Consider the following 14574-nt stretch of genomic DNA (forward strand, 5'->3'; position numbering starts at 1 on the left):
TGTACACAGAAAAAAAAAAAAGGAACAGATCCAGATCCATCAAAAAACGCTTCTCCAAAAATGTGCCTCTTGCAGAGCACAGATTTTCTTATTTAAAACATTCTTGGTTTGGGGGAGGAAAGAAATGAGCTCTGTTTTTGTATCTGCCCTAGAAGAAATGGTGGAAGGTCGGTGTGGGTGTATGTAGCAGGAGGAAGGAACGAATGGAAAATCCCACGAAGAGCCATCTTTTTAATTTCCAGCTGTATTTGGGATAGACAAATGCAGCTGCTGAATAACTAGAACTGGAATTTCTGATATTTCCGTAACAAAAAAGTGTTTCACCGGAACATTTTAATTTGCTACTTTCTTCTTCTTAACCCAGAGTACTGGAATCTCTACCAAATATGACATTATTAAAAGGAAGCAATTGACATAAAAGTCTCTTCTTGGCCAAAATGCTTGCTTTTATAAGCAAGCTTTTACAAGTAGATTTCTCTCTGGTCAGTCTCTAAAGATACACAGATCTTGTCCTACAAGCTTTATCTTTTCTAGATAGATTTTAATGATGCATTCTAATCTTTAAGTCATCTTGGGTGTCTGATTCCACTGGCTTAGAGTGGAAGTCTTAAGTCTTATGTACAAAGAGATTCTGTCACAAGAAGCAGTATTTTGGATGCACTGTAATCTGGCCCAGCTATGTTCATCCTTCTTTTCCTACAAAGCAGACCCAGTGACTTCACGGCCAAATTGCTTTTCCACAATACTCTGCCTTTTTCTCAAGTCTTCATATTTTTGATTTTCTTTTCCTGAAGTACTCTCTGAGGGCGTGAAGGCAGGGCAGGAGAAGTAAAGCATTTAGGGTGAGAAGACCAAATTCCTCTTGCTTTACACCTACGCAGAAGACGAAGATGTCATTCTGCATTTTACACCATTGTGTGGAAAGGAAGCATTTGGATGCACAACAGAGAAACCTGCCACTATCCATCTGAAACAGCCTGACAAAACTGCAAAAGCATTTAGGTGTCTGGAAAACAGACTGTCTGGTTTGTGTTTACATTCTAAAAAGCCAAAAATGAGAAACAGCAGGATGAAAGAAAAATCTACTCTTAGTGACCTCTTCATGTTTTCCTGCTTGTTAAGAGTCTTGCTTTTAACTCTGGGAGAGAAGCAAGCAGCTTTCCACATCTGCATACTTCAGCTCCATTGTAGAACAGAATGAATGTGGAAACAAACTATAGCACGTAGTTGAAAACAGAGAAATAGGGAGTTAAAGATACAATATTTGTTTCTGATGCCAGGAGAGGTACCTTGTGTCTAGAGAAAGAGCTCCAGGAGTTTCTGTTAAACCTTTTAGACCAGGAGAATGGGAGGTCGCATGGGAGTGTAAAATATCCTTCACCCCTTACTGAAAGGGGGCAGGTGTAAATTGTGCTGTGGACAAGGATTTTCTCTTAAATGAGGCAGTGATAATTGCTGTGTGTTGGGCTCAAGATCTTGGCATGGGACAAGCCCCCTGCTCTCAGTGGCCTGTTTCCATGAGTGCTGTGCTCGCTCTGCCTGCTCAAGCAGCCACCTGCCCACCCCTCAGAGCTCCCTGCTGGGCTTCAAATTTCTCAGCTGCCAGACCTTGGGAAATGTGTTTTCATCAGGCAAAAATGTATGGTGTTCTACATAAATGAATGGCACTTTACAAATATTCAGTGTTGTTCTGCACTGCCACACAACCCATCCCAGGTGTCACAGCCTGGCTCTTTCCTGCCCCGCATGCATGGCTGTGGATTTGGAGGGTGAGTGGCTCGGGCTGGATGCCACTCTGCAAGGAGGGGCAGAGCAATGTGCCCTGCTCTGAAGAGAAGCCCTGGCAAGGAGGACAAAAGGGCTCCTTTTCAAGCCTTGAGATGCAGCACAGAAATTAATCTTCAGCTTGTAAAATTCTGCCGTGATGGCAGCTGTTGAGGCACCGAGCAGATCCCTGAAGCTCTCACTCCTCTTCCTCGCTGACAGCATCTCTGTTTACTGTAGCTGGGACTTCTTGCTCCCATAATTTCTAGACTCAAGCACAAATTCTGCAAATCTTACCCAAGGAATGACAGACTAATCACCTCTCCTGCTCCAGCTCTACCCATCCACGAGCCACCCAGCTGTCATGCAACATCTCTCAAGACGCCAGTGCAAGTGACCTACCTGTGTTTGCTTACATCTCACAGCCCTGCCTAGGCTTAACTGTTGTTAAAATACTGGGCTGAAAGAGAACAGTTATCTAAAAATGTGCAGTTCAAGATAAATTAATCAAAGAAAACAAAAAAATCTTCCACAGCATAGTAACAGGAGTCATATTCTTGAAAACTGTCATTTTGGGGGCAATTCCAAAAGCCAGTCTTGCCCTCAAATGAGGGTAACCAAATCTCCAACTCCAATTTGCTTGGAGGTAGCTCCAGGGATCAGTAGTTCACTCCTTTCAATTATATCATCAAGGATGAGCCACTGCTGGATTGGAATAATGAATTTGAATTAATATGACCAGGCTATGATCATATCTGATTGTGGTGCCCTCATTTTGCTTGCACAGTGCTGAGCTTCAGTGTCTGAAATACTCACAGCAGTTCTGCAGGGTGGATGGGCTGGGACTGATGGGGTGAGAAGAGCCACGTGCCCTTTCCTGCCTGTGCTGTGGCCATAGGTGAGGTGCTTCATGCCTTTCATTCATTGATGTCCCTGGATCTATAAATACTGTAGAAAAGCACTAGCAACACCCTGTAGCTGAAGGAGAAAGAACCAGTGCCTGACAGAATTAATTCTAATTACTGTAATACTGATTGAGATCCTTGGGCACTGTCATAATCATAGTAGTAGTAATAAATAATAATGGTGGTTATCATTATTTTATTATTGTTTTCCCTCTAGACATTGCAATGATGAGAAAGAGTCTTGGATAGACTACCTAGATAATTACTTGTATAAATTTCACCACATTTCTAAGAAATAGACTTATTAGCTGCATGCCAGCTTTGTGCTAAGCTACTTTTTGATGGTGTAATAAATATCATTAAAAGAAATCAGATAGGAGTTGAGTAAGGGTTTGAGCTTTAAGGTTGATGAGAATATATTTTTTATTCTGTCAACTTACTTTTAATCTTCCTTCCTATATAATCCCCCAGAACCTGCTTGCATCTTTTATTTACCTTTAACAAATAGTAGCTCTCACCCAGGTTGTTTTGCCACTGAATTAGGCTGCCGGACATACTTGCAAACAAGGTAGATCCCACACTATTAATAAGTTGTCCCAGTTTTTTTGTTTCTCCACTACTACCTTGTGAGACACAGTCTATTCTCAGTCCCTAGGAAGAGTCTAGGTCATGAAACACTGTTCTTCCAAGGGCACTTGCTATTCACTTCTTCATTCACTTGCCAGTCGTTTAGGCCAGCATCTTCAAACTCATCTTCTTTCTTAAATCTCAGCAGGGAGCCAGATTTGTGCCTCTGACTGTGATCCCCGACACCGTAGCGTTACAGGCTGCTGCTGATCCTGCCTTTAGAAATGGTCCTGGCCAAGCATTTAGATTGTATTCCATCAGTGAATGGCATTAAGGGTATATAGGAAACATGGGACTTTTGTTTGCTTTATTTTATTCTGGCCATGTTGTCCATGAACAAAAGCGTTTGCTCTTAATCCCATTGTTCGTCTTGGTTTGTAATGATCATTTCTGTGATGGTGAATTAGCAGGAGCTGCTGGTGCGTGCCCGAGCTCACAGCCATTAATTTTCCTGATTTTCTTCTGATAGAGCAGGTGCAAACTGGCAGCATTTGACCCTAATAAGTTACACTAGTCTTGCCAGATTTTGTTTGCCTGGAACAAGGAACATTATTTGTATCAACATCCTGATAAAAAGTGAGCAAATGGATTTGTTGGGCAGGTGAATTTTCCTGACGAATTTGCAAGCCTGTGTTTAAACAATGTAATTTATTTAATCTTGTGATTTTACTAGTTCTTTATTGTAATCATACAATAGAACCATTTCAGTACATGTTTTCTTCTCTCATGAGACAGATGGATAGTGACTGAGGCTCAAAGATAATGTTTATCTACAAGATAGAATAACGAAGGCAGAGATTTGCAAGTTAATACATTCTGAGCTGATAAAAAAATTCCAAAAGAGAAGCAATGTTGGGGTGTATTTTTTTTTATCCTGTTTAATAAAACATTCAGTGACTTATGACATACGTATTGCAATGATGTTGCTCTATAAATGTCCCTTCCTGTCATCGTTTACATGACTGATTACCTTGCAGCTGCATAAACTTGTATATCTCGGTAAATAACCTATTACCTCAGTATGCACATGTTTTTTGCTGCATGTTGGGGAAATATATGTTGTATGTTTGGGCATCTAAGCTTTTATATCTCATGAACGCATAATTATGATAAATCAAGATATTCAGTACAAAATACAACTTTCTATGTAGAGTGCTGAGTCTGATTTGTACATAGCTGAAGGTTGGCTATAATTTAACAACATTTCTTTTCTGCTTTTTCCAAAATACCTAGACATACTGGTTTTGAACCATTAATCAGTCTGAAGACGATAAAAGAATCAAATAGTGGACAGTTAAAATGCAGCATCATTGCACTTTCTTTTTTGCCTGAAGTTTCAGTGCTTTAAGGATTAAAGTAAAAAGTAAAGTTCCACAATAAACAAGATGTTCAGTCTAAGTTGTGTCGACTTGAGCAGCAGTTTCTAATGAGCATACAGCTAACAGACTCTTAAGCCTCATGAGAAGCTGTCTACCCCAGTCTGCAGTCCTTTCTTTAGTAATCAAAATAATTTGACAGAGATAAAAAGAAGTAGCTTTTCTTTGGTTAAGTGCTTCATCTTACATGAAAATCTTGGATTTCCTGTTTTCTGGAGTCCTAAATACTGTCCAGGGAACAAAGCAATTTAATTTGATTATTTTATTGTCCTGTCTATCTTGGTAGAAAATATGTAGCTCTCTTATAATGGGAACACAATTACTTTAGGGTAAGCATTTATATTCCTGATTGTGAAAACAAGCCAGCAAGATCAGCATGTTGAGCTGATAGGGCAAATCCTGGGAAGACGTTGGGGTGGAGATACCAAAAGGCAGCTGGGTGATGGGACAGGCCATTGCTTTGGTCCATGCAGGGAGGGATGAGCCCCTTCAGTCCAGGGTGGAGCTGGAGCTGCTCCCTGCTGCCAGCAATCCTGCAGCCTCCTGTCAGCTCATACACTTGCTTTTAGTGGATAAGATTCAGATCCCTGAGTTGTATAAAACCCTGACCCATAGATAGTCAAAGACAACAATTTTTTTTTTTACACTGCCAGAACGAGTGTGTTCTCCTATTTCTTAAAGATAGATTCTGAGTGAAATATGAACAAAATTGAGGTTATATTATGGAGGCAGCTCCTTCCTGCTGTCTCCTGCTGGGAGAAGTAGGTAGTGGCAGTAGGCTCACAGGTGGACCTTGGAGAGGAAAAATGAAACAATTACACACCAAGTCCCACTTGTCCAGGGAAATAACAGTTCTAAGTGTGTCTTTATTTTAAATGTTAATCATTTATTTCAGTGCCCTTTTGGAGCACAAAGCTTAAATATACGTCATACCTCTGAGTCTACGGCATGGTGAGTCATATGGCATCGAATGTAAATAGGTGTCACAAACTCTGTCAGTCCTCCTGTTCTCAACCAGGCAGCCTGGGTGGAAGCTGAACCAACTGTTCCTAGGCAGTAATGTACATTTACATAAAATGTTTCACATTTTTCATGTTTATTCTGTGCAGATGGCTCCATTTTGAACATCCAGAATTTGTTTTGACTTTGTGACTGTAGCTTGTAAACAGAGCGTTGGCTGACATCTGCACTGGGTATAGGTAGCTTTTTGTATTTGATCTAAAATTGAGTGAAGCTGTAGCCAAACCATTAGTCAGTCAAAATAATGTTGCAAGCCAGTTAAAGGCGGCATATCCAAACCATGAGGGAAGGCTGAATGAGAGGCGGTAGCGCTGTCCATAAATTGACAAATTGATGCGCTCGCGGTGTTTCACTTACACAGCTACTTTATCCAGACTCTCAATGTGGCTTTGCAATTCAAGGCATCTCACTATTAAATGTTTTGAACAGTCACACAGACATTCAGTTATGGGAACGTGTTGATACAAATAATGCAGGAAAAATGCATAGATACGCATCTATTTATAACTCAAGATGCAGAAAACTTCAGTTGCATCACTATTAAACATGAAAGCAGTATGGCTGATTCTTGTATGTGTGTATTCCATGTTTGGAAATTATTTTCAAGGACAAATAAATAGAAAAAATGTAGATTTCTCTACTTTTTCTTTTGTCAGTTTCACTACTAGATCTTGCAGATGAAGTATTAGGGTTATTTTTCTTGCTATCAGGTATTTAAACATTTTTTCTCTTTCCTATATATTAGTTAACAGAAAGAGACATTGATTCTGATTTGTTATTTGAGAGTGTAATCAAACCATCTTTTGCTTTTAAGGGCTCCCTGTGCCTTTGTCTTCTCTAGTTGAAGCAATTTAGTTGAAGGATAAGCAGCCAAACTATGTTCAAAGGCATTCACTTGATTTTGTTGGATTTAATTATTCCAGACAATGCAGAATATTTTTCAGTAACTCCCCCCTTACCATTCAGAGCATATCTGTGCTTCCTGCTTATCTGCAGGTTCAGTTCTGCTTGCACATTGCTCAGGTCTATCACCTTGCTGTAGAAATACATGATTTGTAAATCTGAAAGAATTCCCCAACAGCTACCATAAAATTAAGCTGTTAAAGAGCTCTTGGAGCTTGTTTAAATGTAGACCTAAACAAATCTCTTTGCTGTTTAGCTCAAGATAAATCTTTTTAAAAGTCCTGTTCTAAATCACTTCCCAATTTTAATGAGTTTATATATCAGCCTTTGCCAGATTTTTACTGTAGCTTTTCTCCAAGATTATAGCCATGATAAAGTAAGGACTAAAATTGTTTATTATATATTATTCTTCAGAAGCAAAACTTTTTCCCCCAGAGGCTGTTGGGAGAGCTATTGATTTTCTGCCACAATGTGAAATGTGTGACCTTTATAATATGAGCAATGATTACAAGGCCAATAAAATGACATCATTCTGTTTAAACTTTAGAGTTCGCCAGGCAAATAGCAGAATGTGCCACATTTAATGATGTCCATGGACGATAAGGGTGCGTTGACTGGTGAGACTGAAACATGAAGGAGGCAGGCTCTCAATCCCCAAAACACCTCATGTTTGTTTGTGCCAGGGGTTGGGGAACAGCAGTGTATGTACCAGGTAGAACTGTGACTTCTCCCAGCTCTAAAGGCAGGAAGTCAGGGCTTTTCTGGTAACAGACTTCTCTAAATGTTTGCATTTACTGCTGTCACCAACAGAATTCCTCCTGTTGTGACACAGGATGAGCTATTTGGGGAACAGCTCTCTATATTGCTACAGATTTTCCCAATTCCACTGCATTTGCAGTTACAGGACTAAATTCTATTCTTGTAATATGGCTTTAGCCACTTCATTGCAATTCCTCTAGAGGAGCTAAGAGAAGACTCTGTCCCAAATAAATGAATTCTAACTGCACAGGGCATATACATTCTAAGATTTGTGAAAACAAGGAACACAGAAACCTTTATTCAGGCTTTGAGGGGAATGCTTCAAGCTAAATCACTGAAATAATTTCATAAAGAAGTCTATGGAATTTCCCTTTTCAGTGACATCAGTCTGTTTCCCGATGTTATCATCTTCTTATCCTTCAGACATTTAATGTTTGATCCATTAGGGCCTGCTTCAGCCAATTCCCTGCCCATTCTCTAGCCTCTACCAAACCAGATCCCTGGCATGGAAGCCGGGGTAGCTGTGATTTCCCTGTGCAGGCTGAATCCAGCCTGTACTCAGTATTTGATCCAGCCAAACATGGAGCCAAAGGGCTGCATGCTTAGAAAGGACAAGGAAAACAGCACAACACATTCAAGACCTTGCAGAAGCAGGAATAGGGATAATTTTCTTTCCCATTTCTGGCTCATTGTGTAATATCAATAATCTCTGTAGCTTTGTATTATACTTGCCGTAAGTGGCTCTAGTGATTGATTAAACACCTTAGCTTTTCTTTGGCATTTAATCAATTGCAGCAGCAGTTTATTGCTCGGTGTATTACAAAGTAAAAGAGATTATTACTTAATTATTGTGAAAAATAGCAGCTTGCAGTTGTTGCTAGCATGGGTATGTGTCTGTGCTGACATTGGTGTCACATCATCCTTTCCTTGCTGGTCCTGGTCTCCACACTGGGTGCGATTGTGCGATTCCCAGTAGATCACGCACGGTCCTTCCCATGGCTGGCACCAGCACAGTGCAAGTAGTGGCATTAAATAAAGAATTGCTATGGTAGTCCCACAGTGCAAAGAGCCCGACTCTTGCTTGCTGGGTACCTCCAAACCTCCCTGAAATTTTAGGTGGTGTGTTTGTTAACCAGCCCATGTGAAAACAAGCTCACTGTCAGGTACAAACCACTTCTGGGAGCAATTCAGCAAGAATTACATTGGTACCAAGAGATATTTGACAGCCCAGAATGCAGCACCAGATGTATGTAAACTGGAGATAAATCAGATATGGGGCATATAATTGGGAGTGTGAGAAAGGAAAAAACCCAACATTTTGCGACATCCTCTTGAGGATCTAGGAAATGGCAACTCTTCTGTTTGCCACCAGAGGATTTCTGCCTCAGATGCAGAATTGAATTCATATGCAAGAGTTCAGAAAGAGTACTGTGGTGTGATAAAGCATAAGGATTTAGGGTAGCATAGACTTGTGCTTGTAGGGTACAACAGGTGTCACGACCAGCATGTGTTCTTAGCATCTACTTGAAGAATAGGGTCTAACCCATCTGTGTTGCCACGAAAAGGGACAGTTCAGTATTTAGAATTCTAAAAATTGCGTTTAATTCCTTGGTTTACTCCTGACTCTGTGATCATAGCCAAGCGATTTAATCTCCTTGTACCTCAGTTTCCTCCTGTGAATGGGAGTAACCATTGTTCACTGCCTTAGAGAAAACTAAGAAATTAGGCACTGCTAGCTGCTCCTCCATTGAAAATGAAACCTCTTTAAAGTTTTGATCCGTCAGAGATTCACATGAATTAAAGATGTGCCCTTCACTTGACCAATGAAGGACCAGTGACAAAGCATCCGCTGCAAATTTTAAGCATTTCCCCAGATGATTTAGGTTTGTTGGGACAGGTGGTTGGGGTGTCATGCGGGAAAAAACATGAACCTTGTGTGTTGCTTACTTTTCCTCTGTGATGGCAGTAGAGGTCTGACCATCACCTTTCTAGGCATCTGTGTGGACCCAGGAGGTTGGTAGTGCTCATGGTAGTCTCTGCTCATGCTTCAAGCTGGCGTTGCCTGTGAGTAGTGATGCTGTGGCCAGTCCGTATCTGTCGCGCTGCATCGTGTGCCGGTTTTGTGTCACTCGTGCCATGGCTTTTGCAAGTACTCGAGCAGAACTGGGGCAAGCAGACGTTGACTCTCCAGTGACAAACAAAAAGCTCATGTTTCTTTGAGAAGGTGCTGGATGGTCCTAACCATTAAAAGAGTTTATTTTCTTACTCCAACAGATTTCCCCTCCCCTCCTTGATGTTACCAAATTTATCATCACTTTTGTCTTTCAGGTGTAACCTGTCTTTAGTGTTGCAGACACATCAGCCATGCATTAAGAACTGGGCCCTTACTTTATAATTCAGTATGACTTTCTTTTTGTCCAATAATTTCACAAGCACTAATGCACACTTCAAATGCAGGAGATACTTTGATCCCCAAATTGTTCAGCACTTCATGCAGGAAAAACCATAGGCCACAGTCATGAAACTCCTAGAGGATGGCTGCTGGCTTCCTGTGGCAGAGCTGGTTGTTGTTTTACCCCCCTCTCCCTTCTTTGCTCTAACCATTTTGTCTGTCTAGCTTGTCTTGTATTCAGTTTTCAAAGCAATTGCCATGAAGGGCTTCCTTTTTTTAGTGCCTAAAAGGGAACAATAGATTTTTTAGAATAAGCATATATTATATTTGATATGGCTGTCTGTGTACCACAGATATCATATTGATCATATCTGTAATTTAATATAACATACTGAGAAGTTCAAGCTAAATAGAAATTAGTAATTTTTATTACTATTTTTTATGAAAAGGTCTTTAAATGTATGCTTAAGTGTACATGACATCTAAAATTATTCTAGTGCTGGATTCTTGAAAAAGTAGATGACCTTTTCTCTCGAAATTGGAGAGTGGTTTTTCCTTAACAGTTATATTATGCACAGAAGATGAGATGTTAACCAAGATGTTAAAATGTATTGTTTCCCTTTGAAAGCCAATCCTGTTCCTCATTTTCATTAATGTTGAATCATTCATTTTCCTTTTTCTTTTTTTTTCTTTCTTTTCCTTTCCTTTTCTTTTGCAACTGTTTTTGCATGAAAATGCAAAGTAGCAATAAAGATTTTTCGTAAGACTTGCTTTAAGACTCTTCTCTTTCAGATCCAGTTAAAGTTTTTAAGTTCAGTTATTTTAAAATTCATATTCTTCAGTTCCGTAAACAAAAATAATGGAGAAATATAATGAGGTGCAAAGCGATTTTCTAGCCCTCACTAATCAATAAATGCCAATAAAATGGGGATGGTGTAATGTCCATAATTTAATTGTCTGCTGTTACCAGGTCACCACGAGACAGCAGCAGAAGCGGGGAGAAGCTGGAACTGGCCATGTCCAACCTCACTGCGGATGTCCTGGAGTTACTCCTGGAGTTTGTTTATACAGGTTCTTTGATCATAGATTCAGCCAATGCAAAAACACTACTGGAAGCTGCCAGCAAGTTCCAGTTTCATACTTTCTGTAAAGTCTGCGTTTCATTTCTAGGTAAGAATCATTGCATCTAGTGAGCTTTTAAAATCTTGTGTAAAGGTTTATAAACCTGTCTTTGAAGAGCTCTTGAAAGATAATGAAGAAACCCAAGATGAAATAGAGTAAAATAAAGTAAAGCAACATTAATTTGGTTTGTGATTTGAATTTCCAATGCTGACATGATGGCCAATGGAAAATGGTCTGGAGAAGTATAGTTTGTTGCTTGAGTGGCAACAGCTTTCACATCTTCTATAACCTATTTTGTTGAATCTTGTTCGACTCTTGGAATCTTGGTGACATTTTGTTTCCCAGAGGATGATATGTGCATTGATACCAGGCTGTAACACACAGGTTACTTATAACTGTCACAGCATATTTTGGGTTCTACACTAGGCCAGCTTGGTCAAACACCAAAAGAGTTTGGAGGTGGGCTCCAGTGGAGCAGTGGAGGAAGAACTCCTGGAAATCTGCCAAAAAATTAAGGAACTGCCTTGCAATAGCTGCAATTTTCTTGCATTTGTGAGAAAGTCCTTCTTTACATGTCCAGTGTTCCAGATTGAATGTTCCTGGGGTTTGTTGCTGCCTACAGAGCTATGGCCTAATGTCATCACAAAGGTGGGTAGAAGGAAAGGTTGCTGTGCCCACTCCTGTAACTGGTGTGCCCTGTGTGTGCAGGGAGCATTTGTCTCAGTGAGGGTCTACAGAGCAACATCTTTGCCAGTGCCTCAGCCCATCCTCTCATGGCCACAAGAAATCCACTCTTCTAGCCAGACTTACCATGTTATCCTACTCCTTCCACTTTCCCTCTGCTTTCCAGCAGAGGGTATTTCAAAACAATCCAAGATTTCCAGCTCAGCTAAACTTAACTGGCCAGAACAGGAACCAGACAGACCTGGCATGGCAGAAGAGGAGACACAACTGGAGCTCAACTGAAACACGATGGTTCAAATTCCTGCCTGTACCACAAGCCACTCCTTCATTGGCATAGCTGTAATATCAGTTCATAAGACAGTAATAATTTTAAAATTAACATAAATTTATTAATACCAAAAAATTCATCTTGATGTTATATGATGTACTTCCCAGGTGTAAGTACCAGATAACCTTTTTTGACATCTGATTTCTGCTTGGGCTTCCTCAACTTCCATCTTGGTGTGGGAGGCATTGTTCTCTTTGAAGCCCAAATAAATTGTAGGTTTTCCCGGGGCAATTCTCATTTGAAATTCACATCTACTATTGCAGAACGTGGAAAATGAGACTTTAGAAAATTTTATGCTCAAAAAACAACAACAAAAATCTCTCAAATGAGTCCAGTTTACTGTTGTGTTAATTTTCACTGCTGAGCCAGCCTACTGGCAAGATGAGTGGTGTGACTAGGCTGGTACAATGCAGGCATCAGTACAGAATCCCTGGCATTGTAGTCTTCTTTCCAACTTTTTATATGCCCCTTATTTCAAAGTCTGTTCTAAAATGGGGAGTGTACTGGTGATGTGAAATTTAGGCTTTGCAATCCCACCATGTAGACTGTGCAATTTGAGTGAGGCTCTGGCTCTGGCATTGCTTGCTCCCAGCTTCCCTTCACCAGCTTCTTACAGTGATTAGATCTTACAGCCTTTCCAGAAATACAGGATGTGTTTAAGTTTTGATAGCACTGAAGATTCAGCCACAAAACCAAAATACATTCATTTCCCTGAATCACTGTGAGAGTTCTCTTTTCTGATAGTTAATATTTTAATTCAGTGAACCATGTTATGGTGTGAAATAGTAGAGTTGGTTATAAGTTCAGTGATATATGGAGATTCACTGGAACTTTGTATTCTCATTTGGAGAATTCACAGAGTGTAATTGCTTATTTTTATTTATAGCTGTGACTTGATTGCACTACAGAGACAGCAGAGCATTTGCCATCTGAAAAGTTTAAGGAAATGCATTTTGTCTTCTCTGTGGCTGTGTTTTTATTTTTCACCTCAGACACCTCTGTGCTATACAAAGCAAAAATATGGTAAAAATCAGGGGTTTTTTTCCTGCAGGGCTTCTGGAGGGTTGACCAGTATAAACAGTGACTTTTTCCCATTAGTGCATGTCTAAATAGGGAGAGAAGGGAAGTTCAAAGAAGTAAAAGATGCAAAATATTAAGTCTGTTCAGCATAGCACAGCACAATCTCAGAGGAAATTGGGGTCATCCTTTCTCGGCCATGAGGATCCAGGAGCATCCTGTCGTGGTGATGTCCAAGCAGCTTTTGTGTCCATCCTGGGCCTCTCAGCAGCCTTGGGAAGAGGCACCCCAAATTTTCTTGCACTTTTTGGTGAAAAAATGTGGCAAAATATGTCAGGGAAGTAGTTTTATTTCAATGGGAGATTTCTTAACTGGCTTCCCTGGGATAATTATAGCCATATTCTCTCTCTTCCCCACATGCTGTCTCCTCAGCTTTGGTGTAGACCATGAGAAATGAGATCAGTTTTGTGCTGACTGATGCAGTGATGGTGACAGGTTCATGCAGGCACCATATGATAACTGGGCAAATGTTTGCAAACTGGTCGGGATATCTTAGGTATTTCCTCCACCCATATGGCTGGAGACTTGAGCCTTTTTTTTTTTCCATATTTGTTTTTTGCTATCACCACAGTCATGGCTTTAATTGGGTTTCAGGTGATTCACCAGTATCATGGTTTCAGTCCATGGTGCATGGACACCCATCACGGGAGGAAACACATTCTGAGCTTGTACTTCAGCCTGCTGCTGATAAAGTAAAAATATTCATCCTTAAGCCTAAAGAAGCTGGTGGAACCTGGTAGTTTCATGGGCCAGATTAGGAAAGAGCAGGAGCTCTGAATTTTCTTAGTGTCCTGAGCAAAGAGCACAAAATCAATGTTTGGAAAGAGTATTAGAGGAAGCAATGAGAAAAAAATGAACAATATACCAGTGATGGGACCTGCATTCCTCAGGCACCTGAGGAAAAAAGAGGCCTTTATGGTCTTTAAGAATTCAAAAGAAAGTATTATGGGCAATTTTTTTATTCATCCAAGGTGGAGAATTTTGATCCAGCTGAAGACCTGCACTGCCCACCCCTGGAGAAACCCTAATATATGCACTTCATATAAACTATGTATCAACTTCAACTATATCTGGAGATGGGAAGAGAGAAGAAGACTCTCACAGGGAAGGGAAATATTTTGGACAATTCGTTAGACAATGAATGCATCTGATAGTCTTCCCCCACAGCCCCCATCTCCACATGATTTTTGACATTAGTAGGAATACCTGAGGAGTAAGTTTCCCATCAGAATGTACACAGAGTTATCACCAGGTTCACATTTGGTGCTGTTATAATTGATATCCAAATCATCATCTAGAAAGCATCTCTGAGTGAAAATACAGTGCTTAATGCACACAAGAGGGGATTTGCAACCACCACTGAGTTTCCATCATACTGTTACCACAATCTCACTGAGTAACCCTTCTTGCATACTGTTTATCTCTGGTGTTATCTCGAGTCTCCCCACTCCCAGAAGTACAGTTGGAGCAGTCTCCTTGGCTGATTGTCTCCTGATGATGTGCACAGGATCCTGCTCCAAAGTCACTTCTAACACAGTGGAAAATACCAGCTGCTGATCTGCATTATTTTGGCACACATAGCAACAAATCTGCTATCCAGCACTGTCTCAAACCAGA

The 14574-nt window shown here is 40.4% G+C and overlaps 1 protein-coding gene across 4 annotated transcripts in view; it reads left to right on the forward strand.

The window, feature by feature from the left end:
- Positions 1–14574, forward strand: part of KLHL29 (kelch like family member 29) — a 387440-nt gene that overhangs the window by 321063 nt on the left and 51803 nt on the right. For all 4 annotated transcript variants that reach the window (XM_063150912.1, XM_063150915.1, XM_063150913.1 and 1 more), the window contains one exon: positions 10717–10916. In XM_063150912.1, coding sequence (XP_063006982.1) covers positions 10717–10916 — 200 coding nt within the window. The remainder of the gene's footprint in view (positions 1–10716; positions 10917–14574) is intronic.

Source organism: Melospiza melodia, chromosome 3, assembly GCF_035770615.1.
Source record: "Melospiza melodia melodia isolate bMelMel2 chromosome 3, bMelMel2.pri, whole genome shotgun sequence".
NCBI lineage: Eukaryota > Metazoa > Chordata > Aves > Passeriformes > Passerellidae > Melospiza > Melospiza melodia.